At 31.9% G+C, this 14,858-nt stretch overlaps 1 protein-coding gene across 1 annotated transcript; it reads left to right on the top strand.

Moving 5' to 3' along the window:
* The first annotated feature begins 10,055 nt into the window (after positions 1–10,055).
* LOC127798498 (uncharacterized) lies at positions 10,056–10,768 on the top strand. The gene has a single exon (XM_052332139.1). It carries the CDS (start codon positions 10,056–10,058, stop codon positions 10,683–10,685), a length of 630 nt encoding a protein of 209 aa, XP_052188099.1. The 3' UTR covers positions 10,686–10,768.
* The last annotated feature ends 4,090 nt before the right edge of the window (positions 10,769–14,858 follow it).

The following is a 14,858-nucleotide window of genomic DNA, read 5'->3' as shown; positions in this document are numbered from 1 at the left end:
GGACAACTCGTCACTAAATTTACAACGGAATCAGCGACGGATAGGCTGTAGCTAAAAAAGAAAATAAATTTAAAAAAATTAAAATTTAGCGACGGAGCCAAACCCGTCACTAAAAAAAATTAAAATTTAGCGACTGGTTTGGCCCCGTCGCTAAAAAAGAAAAGAAATTTAAAAAAAATTAAAATTAAAATTGAGCGACGAGGATATACCCGTCACTAAAAATAAAAGAAATTAAAAAAATAAAATTAAAATTAAAATTTAGCGATGGGGATATACCCATTGCTAAAAAATAAAAGAAATTAAAATTAAAAATAAAATTTAGCGACGGGAATAAAATCATCGCTAAAAAAGAAAAGAAATAAAAAAAATTAAAATTAAAAATAAAATTTAGCGATCGAAATAAACCCGTCGCTAAAAAACAAAAGAAATTAATTTAGAGACGAGGCCTATTCCGTCACTAAAAAGAAAAGAAATTTTAAAAAAAAATAAATTAAAATTAAAATTTAGCAACAAGATATACCCGTCTCCAAAAAATAAAAGAAATTAAAAAAATTAAAATTAAAAATAAAATTTAGCAACGGGGATAAATTCGTCGTTAAAAAAGAAAAGAAATTATAAAAAAAATTAAAATTTAACGACAGGGCCAAACCCGTCGCTAAAAAATAAAAGAAATTAAAAAAAAATTAAAATTAAAATTTAGTGACGGGTATATCCCCGTTGCTAAAAAATAAAAAAAATTAAAAAAATTTCAAATTAAAATCAAATTTAGCGACGGGACTATACTTGTTGCTAAAAAAATAAAAGAAACTTAAAAAAATTTAAAAAAATTAAAATTTAGCGATGGGGACAAGCCCATCGCTAAAAAATAAAAGAAATTAAAAAAATTAAAATTTAGGGCTAAACCTGTCGCTAAAAAATACAAGAAATTAAAAAAAATCAAATTAAAATTAAAATTTAGCGACGGGTTTGACCCGTCGCTAAATTCAAATTTAAAAAAGAAATTAAAAAAATTCAAATTTAGTGATGGGGCTGAACCTATCGCTAAAAAATAAAAGAAATTAAAAAAGATTCAAATTAAAATTAAAATTTAGTGACGGGCCAAACCCGTCGCAAAAAATAAAAGGAATTATAAAAAAAATTCAAATTAAAATGAAAATTTAGCGACTGGTTAACCCCATCACTAAAAAATAAAAAATTTAAAATTTAATTAAGAACTTTACATTTAAACATAACATTATTCTTTAATGCTAATATAATAATTAATAAAATTTTATTTGAATTAATAATTAAATAAAATTAAAATTAATATTCATTTCCTTTTACTAACATTAATATTAAAATTAATATCATTAAATAAATTTGAGAAATTTTGGTGCATAAATATAATTTTGAAATATATGGAAGAAAATACTATAAATATATTTTGTATACATCAATAAACAAGAAGACTTCCAGATTGATAGCTCGTGCGCGAAACTTGATTATGAAAGGTTGGGGGTTCGAATCTGAGATAATAGCTGAGATAATAGCTGGGAGTAATATTCCAGCGCTGCCATGTGGCGAGCATATCTGTTAAAAAAAATCAAAAAAATAAATTTAAAATTAAAAAATAGCAATGAGAATGCATCTCCGTCGCAAAAAAAGAAAAAAAATATAAATTTAAAATACAAAACTTTAGCGACGGGAACGCATCTGTCGCAAAACTTTGTTAGTCCGAATCCAAGGTGCAACACTTTTAATTATTGTTGGGATTAATATCCCAGCGCTGCCACACGACGTGCTCATGAGGGGAGGGTAGGACCTGTCACGCGTTCAATTTTGGGGCATACACTGAATTTAGCGAAGGAATTCGTCGCTAAAAAAATAAAAAAATAACAAACTTTAGCAATGGAATAAATATGTCGCAAGAAAAAAAGAAAATAAAATAAAAAACTTGTAATTTCAAAACATAATTTTTACACTTTAAAAAATGTGTAAAAATTTGAAACAAATTTATAAAATATGAAATTCAAACTTTAATTTCACATTTTAGTAATTAAATTTATATTATTGATCCAATTTGTAAGGCCCCCCACCTAAGTCCCCAAAGAACCAGAGTGGGTGCCTTACTATAATAAAGGCAACCTAATCCAGAAGAACCTGTCATGCATGCCACTGATAAATATTAAGAGAAAACTATTAAAGGAAACTTGTCATCCCGGCATGCATCTCAAAACCTTAACTTGCTATACAACAACTAATCTCTAGGCTTACATAGCCCAAGCATACATAACATACAACACTGGCACACCGGCCACAAAATAAACACAAACCATACAGACCCAAATAAACTGAAGAAAATACAGTCCGGAAGCGGTCAAAATGAACAAAAAAAAACCCCCAGGTTGACATCTGCTAGGTCTGCATGGCCCTGTACACCATCTAACCTGGAAGTCGGGACCCACTAGACTCGCCCACAACTGGGTCGTTGCCTTTACTTGAAATGAAGAGAAAACAAGGTGAGTCCAAATGACTCAACAAGCTCATAAAGAAATGAAGGACGAATAGAATAGGTGCTAAGAGTAAACCTGTGTCTCAAGTGTATAACAAATCGAAACTCATGCATAACATGCCATGCAATCTCATAAACTATCACAGGTACAAACTGCATAAGTATCAATGCACATATATAGGATCATGGGGCCCAAATAAAGAATGCACTAGCACCCAAGTCCTTATCACAAACCTGCTACTGCCCTGAAGGTAGACTGTACCTGTGCTACGAGCCGAAGCTCGCTTGGGTGGGAGCAACCACACCCTACCACACCTTTTGGCCTTCATAAGCGACCAAAATAAAAACTGGGCACGCTAAGGCATCCCTAATAACTCGGTTCGGAAAAGCCCGACACCGTACAACTATATCTCAAGAACTAGCTCCAAGATTGTGCAAATGCAACAAATAAGGGGTGGCGTAGTAGACCAAACAGGATACAAAGCTCCCATAAGCCAAGCATCCCGCCAAACCTCGCCCAGCTAGTAAAACACACACCAAATGCAAATGCTCGTGTCTACAACTATTGATAAATATAACATGATCGTGTAACAAGCACTCAAGTGTAAATGAACCACACAAAATGCATAAACCCGACTTGAGTGTACGTTTAGCACTTGGATGAGTCACATAATTTTAACTAATTAGAGTAGAGAAAATAGTGTTAGAGACGTACGCCCGTTCCCTATGGACACTAGCAGGCCACCAACCCGAAGATATCTATCTTCATTCCATTTAGAAAGTAGAGAGTGAACAAACCCTCTAGAAACACAAATACGACTCACGAGCATCGTTACCTTGATCCCGTATTTACTAAGCTGGAATGGACACACTCTCTTATAGTTAAATAAAATAAAAGAGGACAAACTCATATGCATGAAAATGTATAACTCACGCATATTATTCTTATTGTATTTCCTTTACTCATTTTATTTTATACTTCATAATAATATTTCGCTACATATTATTAAAGTGAAGCATGATAATGATAAACATATTTACAATAAGATAAGATAACATATTAATATATAAAATCAAGAGTATTAAATATAACTAAAATCCATATTATTTATAAGACTAACAAATAATATAATACATGTTAACACTAGTATTATTTAAATGCTAAATATCCCCCAAACACACCCAACGCACATAGTGGCTGGATGTAGCCCATCTTCACATTGCTTATATATATACCATTATGCTTACATGCAGAGCTTGCCTCCTCCCCCATATCCAATTTTCGGCTAAGCTATACTCCTCCAATTCAATGAAAGCCGGCCACTAGCTTTCACATCCAATTAATCAGACTTCATATCTAGAGTTCATAGGGGATTTTAAAAGCAACAATAGGCTAACCATTCTGCCAAAACAGAACTGCGTATATATATATAAGTGCTCATATATCTATCTACACAAAAACAAGCACACTAAAACCACTTCCAAGAGATCTATTAGCTAAGGAAGGTTGGGAAAACAACCAAAAGGTAGAGAAGAAACTCCCACTTGGCTGCCATCTCTCCCATTTATAAACATAAATCCACCGTAAATATATATATATATTTTCCGAACAGCTGGACTACCCCAAAGAAAACCCTCACATACTGCCATTCATAACCCTAGAAGAAGAAATGAGGGAGGAAAGGCTTGCCTATTAAACCTACCAAGATCGAACAGCAAACCGAAAATCGCCCCTGCTCTCCACTCCTTCTTCTTCCCCTGCTCAAGCAATTTCCTCTGCCTTCATTTGCTAGCCGAACGCCAAACTCCCTCTCTCTCTCTCTCTTTCCACTCAACTCCACCGCCCCACTTCGATTAGATAATGGCTTGGGAACTCGTGAGCAAATGATATTATCTGGAAATTGTTGGTCCCTTGACACACACAATGGCCACTCAAGAGGGGTGAATTGAGTGATTAAAAACTTATTAAGTCGATTCTTTTCTTTTTAAAACTCTTGAGATTTTCTTATACACAAAATATACTTGTTATAAATATGTATGTTGTTTGGAAATGATAGCAATATAAATACACAAACAACCACAATATAAACACAAGATATATAGTGGTTCGGTGTATCCAACACCTACTCCATTCTCTCAAGGTCAAACCGACACTTGAGGTTCCACTAAAACCACCACTAGGTTTCCACACAAGATCACCTAGCAAACTTGTACACCCCGAGGTTTCCCCTTAGCTCACCCCGGAAACTAATACAATACAATAATACACTTAGATTACTTGGGCTCTAGGATGCCACTCACAATCCACAATCTAATACAAATAAATCAATCCTATGTCCAACACACTTGGACTACAATGGATATCAATACAAGAACAATATACAAGGCAAAATGAAATTATACAAGTTACCAATAAGAAGAAAAACTTCTTCTTTGCCTTGAGACTCCAATTGATAGATCTTTGAAGCTCATTGGGCCTTGGATTGCTTTAATTGAGTGCTTGAGAGCTTAGGTGTGCTTTAGGAAGATAGGAAATGGTAGAGCATTAGGCTTCTCAAGATTTCTCCCTTTGGTATTTATAATGGGGCTCCCAAAACGACCTGCAACGGCTCCAAAAATCCGACCGTTGGAGTCTAGCAGTCGACTACTCAAACTAACAGTCGACTCCGCGACACCCACAGTTGACTCTCGCTGTCGACAGTCGACTCTCATTGGCCTACAGTCGACTCGACAGTCTACAGTCGACTTGACAGTCAACTGGCCAAAACCCACTCTCGGCTACCTCGACTCTGCATAAACAAGGCTTGGCTATATCGACTGATGCACATACACAGTCGACTGCCATTGACTTACAGTCGACTGTCCCTCACCAGGAGTCGACTCTCAGTCCAGACTTCAGAAAAATAAGATTTGCTTTGATAATACAATACATAGCATTTCTTGGTTCATTTTGATACACAAAATACTATAATACTTAACAAGTATCAAAAATCCATTAGGGGTTTTAAACATACTAAAAATAGTTTTACTAAAATTATGTTTTGTTAAATATCAAAATACACAATAGGTTGATTGGAGCAACTTGGCTCAACAGAAACTCCCCCTTCCTGATCAGTAGTGCTCGTGTTTAGATATATATATATATATATATGCACACACACTTTATATAACCACATATATAAACACGACATTACATATCAATAATAATATTAATAGCAGAAAATACAAATAAATTAATACTAATAATAATAATTACAATGATAATATAGTAGTAGAAATAATAATAATATTAATAATATAAATAATAATATTGACCATAATATTGATATTGATAATAGTATGCATACATAGTTTAATTAAAATCCACTAACACATGATAAATTTTAATTAACAGTTCTAACACCTTAAACTATCAAAGCATAGATAATGAACTTAAAAATGGTAAATTTCGGACCACTACACAATTTATTTAAATATATATTTTTAATTGTGATAACTGATATATTACGTTATTTTGATTACATCTATTTACTTGTATTTATCTTCTTCTTTTTTTACACATTAAAGTAAAGAGGTTGAGTTAAATTAAAAATACATATATAAAAATAAATTTAACTAAAAATGTAAATAAATAAGTGTAATTAAAAAACAAAAAATTAAAATAACTGTACAAAAAAAACATAATAGTACATAAATTAAAATCTAAATGTGCCTTATATACACATACATTTTTTAAAGATATTGATCTTTATTATTGAGTAATATGTTATCCTTTAGAAAATACCCATTTTTTTAAATAAATAATATGCAGATAAAATAAAAATAATAACCACGATATTTAGATGAAACTACGTTTCACTTGTTTTAAATTTCATCATTAACTATATGATGTCATGCTATATAATTCAACAATTTAGTAATGTTGCTGAAATTAACGTTTAATAAAATATTAATAAAAATTTAATGTGAAATTTATAAAATATTTAAATTAAATTTAAAATTTGATTTTGAAAATGCAATATTTCTCAATTGAGATAATTAATATGAGAATTAAATTTCTCAGTAACAATATTTCTCAATTGATTGAAGGCTTACAAAATAAACATATAATAATGAATGTAACAATAGTAATTGAAAAATTGTGTCAATTTAAAGCATTAAAGATAAAATATAAGAACTCGTAAATTAGAACACTTGTAATGAATGTTCTCTAACCCCATAATTAATTAATAATGCAGCATCTAAGTATATTTAGTTGATAGTTGAACTACTGAAGACAGTTGAGCTGCATTAAATGTACTTGGAATAAATAATTACTCTTTAGTATTTTATTTCTATTGTTTTTTTCCTTAGTTCTTTATCTTTTATACTTACTTTTTTAATTAATGTGAAATCGTAAAATCAAATATCTATAAAAGAACTATATTAATTTTATTAGTTAAAAAAATAAATTAATTTTTAAAAATTTATTTTCCAGCGACTAACAATCACTCGGCACTAATTCTTCATCTGTTATGGGTGACTGTCTGTCGCAGATGATTGTTGATTTTAGTTTTCTCTCAAAATACTAATCATTTTTAGTTTACAAAATATATGTAATTTTTAATTTAAATTAATTACTAAAATTATATTTATTTATAACATAAATATTATTAATCATTTAAAAAATAAAAAAAACATTTTTATCTCTTCTTCTTCAATTAATAATAAATTTACAAATTCTTAAAAAATATTTTATTTATTTTTTGGTCATTATTCTTTAAATAATTTTAATTGATTTATTTTTATTAATTGTTTTTCATTTTTCTTCTCTCTTGATTGTAAAATATTTTTTCTTGATTAGTTTAATGTTGTAAAATTAAATAACTATAAATTAATTATATTTTAATAATATATATTTATTTTTAAATTTATATATTAATTTAAAATAATTTATTAATATATTTAAAATAAACCTGGGGCGTAGTGTACTATGCCCCTAAAGTCAGCCCGTTGCTGACTTTGATAGGCACTGCCTGCCCCCCATCCCCTTCCCTTTCCTTGCCAAGTGCCCCTCCCTCTCGCCCCCCTCCCCCCCCATCTCCTTTTAAAGCTTCCCCTCTCCCCCTTCCTGTAATACCTCGAGAGCCCATATGAGAATAGTATATATCGAGGATAAGTAAGAAAGGAAACAAAACCAACTGGATACCTTTTGGGCTGAATGTAGGCAAAGAACTCCAGGGTTAAGTGTGCTTGATCTGGGGAAATCCAAGGATGGGTGACCCCCTTGGGAAGTTCGCGTAGGCCCATCAGGATAAGTTGTTCCGGTCCTTCCTATCATTTGATACGAGATGTTACAGGTGGTATCAGAGCCGACCCTTGGAGAAGGCAGTCCAATGAGGATGGGGAGTGGCGCTAGGTCGCGAGGCTTGATCAAGGAGCGGCTCCTGGCAGACTTCTAGGATGGCAGGCTCCAAAGGGGAGAAGGTCTGAGATCAGTTGTAAGGTCGCATGACGAAGGCGTTATATGCTCAAGGGGGGAAGAATATAATAACCCGAGAGCCCATATGAGAATAGTATATATCGAGGATAAGTAAGGAAGTAAACAACACCAGCTGGATACCTTTTGGGCTGAATACAGGCAAAGAACTCCAGGGTTAAGTGTGCTTGACCTGGGGAAATCCAAGAATGGGTGACCCCCCTGGGAAGTTCGCATAGGCCCATCAGGGTAAGTTGTTCCGGTCCTTCCAATTGCTCGATACGGGATGTTACACTTCCCATTCGATCCTCTCATCTCTTCTCTATAATTTCATCAAGTGTGCCTTTCCTCCTAATTTCGTTTCCTCTTGTTTATCTCTTCTCCGTTCGTCACTGTCTCACTCTCACTTAAATCGTGATAGTGATTTTATTTTAGTGTGATTTACATTCGAAGCTCATCAAGATTGAAGGTATTTTTTATTTTAGTTGTTAATTATTTAAAATTTAAATTATAATATTGAATGTTTGTTACATAATAGGTACTATTTGATTAATTGTTAAGTTGTAAATAGTTGTTAATGTTAATATTTCTATTAATGTTATTAATATTAATATTTCTGTTAACTGTTTACATAATAGGCACTATTTGATTAATTGTTAAGTTATAAATAGTTGTTAATGTTAATATTTCTGTTAATGTTGTTAACGTTAATATTTCTGTTAACTATTAATGTTAATATTTATTATAATATTAATTAATTGTTATTTATTAATGTTAATATTGGTTAAGTAATGAATATAATCTGTTTATTTATAATTATTTATGTTGATGAGTATTTGCTGATATTTCACTCTTAGTAATAAAATAGTTTTGATAATGACTATATGAAAATCAATTTCTACTATATGGATTATATGAATGAGAAAATGCATTTTTAGTATATAAGTCTTAAAGCAAGATATGAAATTTTGAGTATGGATGAAAGAATGATTTGCTTCAAATTATAACTTTTGATAATCTCAACTTGCTTGTCAAGATTGATTTGTTTCAAATTAAACTTTTGATAATCTCAACTTGCTTTAAAGATAATCAAAATGAGTTTCTAACATAATCAATTAAGGATGTATTAAAAATTCAAGATTTTCTATAGAATAGTCGACTATCAGGATCATTCTGTTGACTATGCTTCAAAATAGTCGACTATTTTTGATGTTCTATTGACTATTTAAGCATCTGTCGACTATTTTAGCATCTGTCAACTATCGAGTAAAAATAGTCGACTATGCCTTCTGATCTGTCGACTATTTTTGTTCATAAAATTCAAAAATTTCTTCTCATTTCAGCAACTGTCGACTATTCAAGTATGTCTGTTGACTATTGGATTTTTTTATTAAAAATAGTCGACTATCAGTATATGTCTGTCGACTATTCTTAGTTTTACTTGTAAAAATAGTGGTTGAAGATGCATTAAGGTTGCTAGAAAAACTATTGAATATCTTGAACGATCGTGCCTTCACTGTTACATCGAATTTCATCTTTTTTTCTCTCTGTACTCTCATTTAAGAGGCTTTGATATATACTGCTCTATTACTTTTAAGCCTCGTTTACTTATTTAAAGAGAGAAAATTGTAACTAAGAGTTGTACTCTTAGATTCTCTACTTCGTTGTTTGTATTTCTTCCTAGTAGTAGCTAGAGGGCCCATTAAATTGGGAGGTTGTACATTGCCTAGTCAAGGACTAGAGGACCTGCTCATATTGAGTAGGGGGCTGATAGTGATATTGGTTTTAAAATCCTTAGTGGATAACTAAGGTAGTGGATTAAGCTTGGAAGGCTGAACCACTATAAATCTGTGTCTTCACTGCTCTTTATACTTTCTCTTTTAAGTTTGCATCGTTGCACTTTTGACTTTGTGTAATCATCAATAAGACCTCATAATTATTCCTCTTTACACAAAAATATTTTCTCTTTCCAAAAGAATTTTTTTATACACCAATTCACCCCCCCTCTTGGTGGATACCACATTAGCTTAAATCTATCAATTGGTATCAGAGCGTGGTTCCCATTTTTTTTATTAGGTCTAACAACCTAGGGTCAAGATCCACATAATGGCCTACTTTTCTAGCTCATCTCATCATGAAGGACAGAGTACTTCTCGTCCACCTTATTTTGATGGTACTAACTACAGTTACTGGAAAGCTAGAATGAATATCTATCTTATGCAGGATTCAAGTCTTATGCAAGCTATTAAGAAAGGAGTCACCTTGGCTGACATGGAAAAGATAGACAAATGGACAGCTGGAGAGAGAATGAGTATGGAGACAAATGCAAAAGCAATGAACACATTGATTTGTGCACTATGCCCAGAGGAATTCAACCGAATATCAACATGCAAAACAACAAAGGAAATTTGGGATAAACTGGAGGTAACTCATGAGGGTACAAACCAGGTAAAAGAAACAAAAATAAATAATCTGGTTCATGACTATGAATTATTTACTATGAAAGAAAATGAATATATTAAAGACATGTACACCAGATTTAATGATATTGTTTCAACTTTAGAGTCTCTAGGAAAAACTTTTACAAATGGTGAAAAAGTTAGGAAGATTCTAAGAAGCTTACCTAGATCATGGGATCCTAAAGTCACTGCTATTACTGAGGCAAAAGATTTAGACAAACTTGAATTTGATAATCTACTAGGATCACTAATGACTCATGAAATCATGATGAAATGAAGTGATAATGCTGAACCAAAGAAAGATAAGAATGTAGCCTTTAAAGTTGAAAAAGAAGAAAAAGACTCTCAGGACAGTGAAGATGATGATTTTGCTCTGTTAGCTAGGAAATTTAAGAAATTTATGAAGAAAGGTAGGTTTAATCAAAGGAAGACATTTCGGAAAGAAAAAGATCAAAAAGAGTCTAATCCATCTAATGAGCTTCGATGTTTTGAATGTAAGAAGCTAGGTCACATTAGAAGTGACTGCCCCCAACTGAAAAAGATGGATCGCAAGGAAAGGAAAATGAAGAAAAAGGCTCTAGCTGCATGGGGTGAAGAAGATCTCTCATCAAGTGATGAGTCTCAAGATGATGAAGTTGCCAACATTTGCTTTATGGCCAATATTGAGGATGAGGTAAATTCTCAGCATCCTAATCTATCCTCTGACTTTACTTTTGAAGAACTTCATGATGCATTTAATGACTTGCTATGTGAATGTGAGCATATGAATGAGAAAAATATTGATTTAAAAAGAGAATTAAATTCCTTAGAAAATGAGGTAAATAATCTGAATGTTAAAATAGAACTGTTAGAAAATGAAAGAAACAGTTTAAGTGCTGAAAAGGAAAATCTTTTGAAAGAAAACAAAGACATGAAGGAATCGTTAGAAAAGTTGGTTGAAGGTAAAAATAAACTAGAAATGATACTTGGAGCTCAAAGAAACTTTGGAAATAAACAAGGAATTGGATTTGATCCATTCCAAGCAAGCTCTAGTAAGACAGTGTTTGTTAAAGCAGCAAACCAAAAATTTATTCAAAGAAAACCATTTTTCAAACCAAAGTTTTCAAAAAGAGGTATTACCTGTCACTACTGTGGAAAAGATGGTCACTCAATTAACAAATGTTTCATACGAAATTTTCCTCAAAAATTCAAACAAGTTTGGGTTCCTAAAGATGTAGTATCTTCTAAGCAGAATGGACCCAAGAAGATGTGGGTACCAAAGGGAACAACGTGAATGATTTCTTGTGTAGGCTGCATTGGTTTCAAATGATCCAAGGAGCAAGTGGTTCCTTGATAGTGGCTGCTCAAGGCACATGATAGGAGATCAAGATCTTCTCAGCAACATTGTTCTCAAGGAAGGAGGTAAGGTTTTCTATGGTGACAATTCTCAAGGTAAGATTATAGGTATGGGTTCTATTTCTTTTAAAAATATTACTTTAGAGAATGTGTTTCTTGTTGATGGTCTTAAACATAATTTGATTAGTATTAGTCAACTGTGTGATTTAAACTATGAAGTTTGTTTTGATGCTAACTCTTGTAAAGTTGTGTGCTCTAAGTCAAAAGAAATAAAATTAAAAGGAAATAGAGTAGGAAACATCTATCTCACATTCCTAGAATCTCCCAAAATGGAAAACTGTTTAGTTGCAAATTCATCTCAATATTCTTGGCTATGGCATAATAGGTTAGGGCATGCTAGTATGAACCTAATAAACAAGTTAGTGAAACATGATCTTGTTATTGGATTGCCTAAGCTTAAATTTGAAAGAGATCACATTTGTGGCACTTGCATGAAAGGCAAACAAATCAGTATATCATTCAAACCAATAAATGAAGTATCAACATCTAGACCTCTAACACTACTTCACTTAGACTTATTTGGTCCAATGAGGACTCTAAGCTTAGGAGGTAAACAATATGTCTTAGTTATAATAGATGATTATTCTAGATTCACATGGGTAATTTTTCTTGCATCTAAAAATGAAACATTTAAGTCATTTGAAATTTTTAGTAAAAGAATTCAAAGAGAAAAAGGCTTTTGTATTTCAAAAATTAGAAGTGATCATGGAGGAGAATTTGAAAATGAATCTTTCAAACTGTTTTGTGAAGAAAATGGAATAGATCATAACTTTTCTTCTGCTAGGACTCCTCAACAAAATGGTGTAGTAGAAAGAAAGAATAGATCTTTACAAGAAATGGCTAGAGCAATGCTTTGTGATAAAAACCTTCCTAAGTACTTTTGGGCAGAAGCTGTGCATACTGCTTGCCATATTTTAAATAGAGTTTCAATGAGGCTTTTATTGAAAAAGACTCCATATGAATTATTTAAAGGAAGAAAACCCAACATAAGTCATTTTCATGTATTTGGTAGTACTTGCTATATTCTCAACAATGGAAAAGAATCTCTAGGTAAATTTAATGCTAAAAGTGATGAAGGTATATTCTTAGGTTATTCATCTCAAAGTAAAGGTTATAGGGTATTCAACAAAAGAACCCTAGTGGTAGAGGAAACAATTCAAGTAATAGTTGATGATATAAGCTTTGAGTTTCCAAAACCTAGAGAAGATGGTGAAAATAATTTAACTCAAAATTTTAAAAAACTTTCTATAAGACAAAATGAGTCTAATGCTCAAGAAAACGATTCAATTGAAGAAGATCAAGAACATCAATTTGAAAAAGAACCAACATTTCCAAGAGAAAGGAAATATGTCAAAATGAATGAAATCTTAGGAGATCCATCCAAAGGCATTAGAACTAGATCTTCCATTAGGAATGAATGCCAATGTGCTGCCTTCCTATCTCAAGTTGAACCCAAAAATATCAAAGAAGCTTTAGAAGATGAAAATTGGATTATTGCCATGTAAGAAGAACTAAATCAATTTGAAAGAAGTGAAGTTTGGAAACTAGTGCCAAGACCAAAGGATTATCCTATTATAGGCACAAAATGGGTATTTAGGAATAAGATGGATGAAAATGGAGTTGTAACTAGAAACAAAGCAAGGTTAGTGGCTCAACGTTATAGTCAAGAAGAAGGTATAGACTATGATGAAACTTATGCCCCTGTTGCTAGGTTGGAAGCCATAAGAATGTTGTTAGCATTTGCTTGTTTCAAAAACTTCAAATTATATCAAATGGATGTTAAGAGTGCTTTCTTAAATGGGTATATTAATGAAGAAGTTTATGTAGAACAACCTCCGGGCTTTGAAAATCACAAATATGAAGACCATGTGTTCAAATTATCTAAAGCTTTATATGGTCTAAAACAAGCCCCTAGAGCTTGGTATGAGAGACTTAGTAAGTTTCTCTTAGAAAAAGGATTTAAAAGAGGCCAAATAGATACACATTATTTATAAGAAGTCATGATAAGGACATCTTATTAGTTCAAATATATGTGGATGACATCATTTTTGGATCTACAAATAAATCTCTTTGTGATCAATTTGCAATTCTTATGCAAGGAGAATTTGAGATGAGTATGATGGGAGAACTTAAGTACTTTCTAGGATTGCAAATAAAACAAGAAGAAGAAGGTATATATATTTCTCAACAAAAATACATAAGAGATCTTCTCAAAAGGTTTGATGTTCAAGATTGTAAACCTATGGCTACACCTATGAGTAGTTCTCAAAGCCTAGATAAAGATGAATTAGGGAAAGCTGTAGATAACAAGCTGTATAGAAGTATGATTGGCTCTTTGCTCTATTTAACAGCTAGTAGACCTGATATTATGTTTAGTGTGTGCTTATGTGCTAGGTTCCAATCTAATCCCAAAGAATCTCACTTGAAAGCAGTTAAAAGAATTTTGAGATACCTAAAAGGATCTACAAATCTAAAACTATTTTATGCAAAATCAAATATTTTTAAACTAGTAGCATACACTGATGCAGATTATGATGGATGTAAAATAGATAGAAAAAGTACAAGTGGTTCATGTCAATTCTTAGGAAATTGTTTGGTATCTTGGTCAAGTAGAAAACAAAATACAGTGGCTCTATCATCTACTGAGGCTGAGTATGTAGCAGCTGGAAATTGTTGTGCTCAAATATTATGGATAAAATACCAAGTAGAAGACTATGGCATAAGGCTTCAAAACATCCCAATAAAATGTGACAATACTAGTGCTATAGCTTTAACAAAAAATCCAGTGTTTCATGCAAGAACTAAACATATAGAAGTAAAACATCATTTTATTAGAGACCATGTTCAAAAAGGAGACATAAGTCTTGAATTCATAGATACAAATCATCAAGTAGCAGATATCTTTACAAAACCTCTTGATAAAGAAAAGTTTGAATATTTTAGAAGTGAACTAGGATTAATCATAACATGAGTAAGTGTGTTGTGCTCCTTTCTAATGTTTGTTTTATACATATATATTATTGAGAAGGCAAAGATTCAATTCTGTCAAATCAAT

The sequence above is a fragment of the Diospyros lotus genome, chromosome 1 (assembly GCF_014633365.1).
Source record: "Diospyros lotus cultivar Yz01 chromosome 1, ASM1463336v1, whole genome shotgun sequence".
Taxonomy (NCBI): Eukaryota; Viridiplantae; Streptophyta; class Magnoliopsida; order Ericales; family Ebenaceae; genus Diospyros; species Diospyros lotus.
Note: the sequence above shows the minus strand (reverse complement) of the source record. Positions and strands in the feature narration are given on the sequence as shown.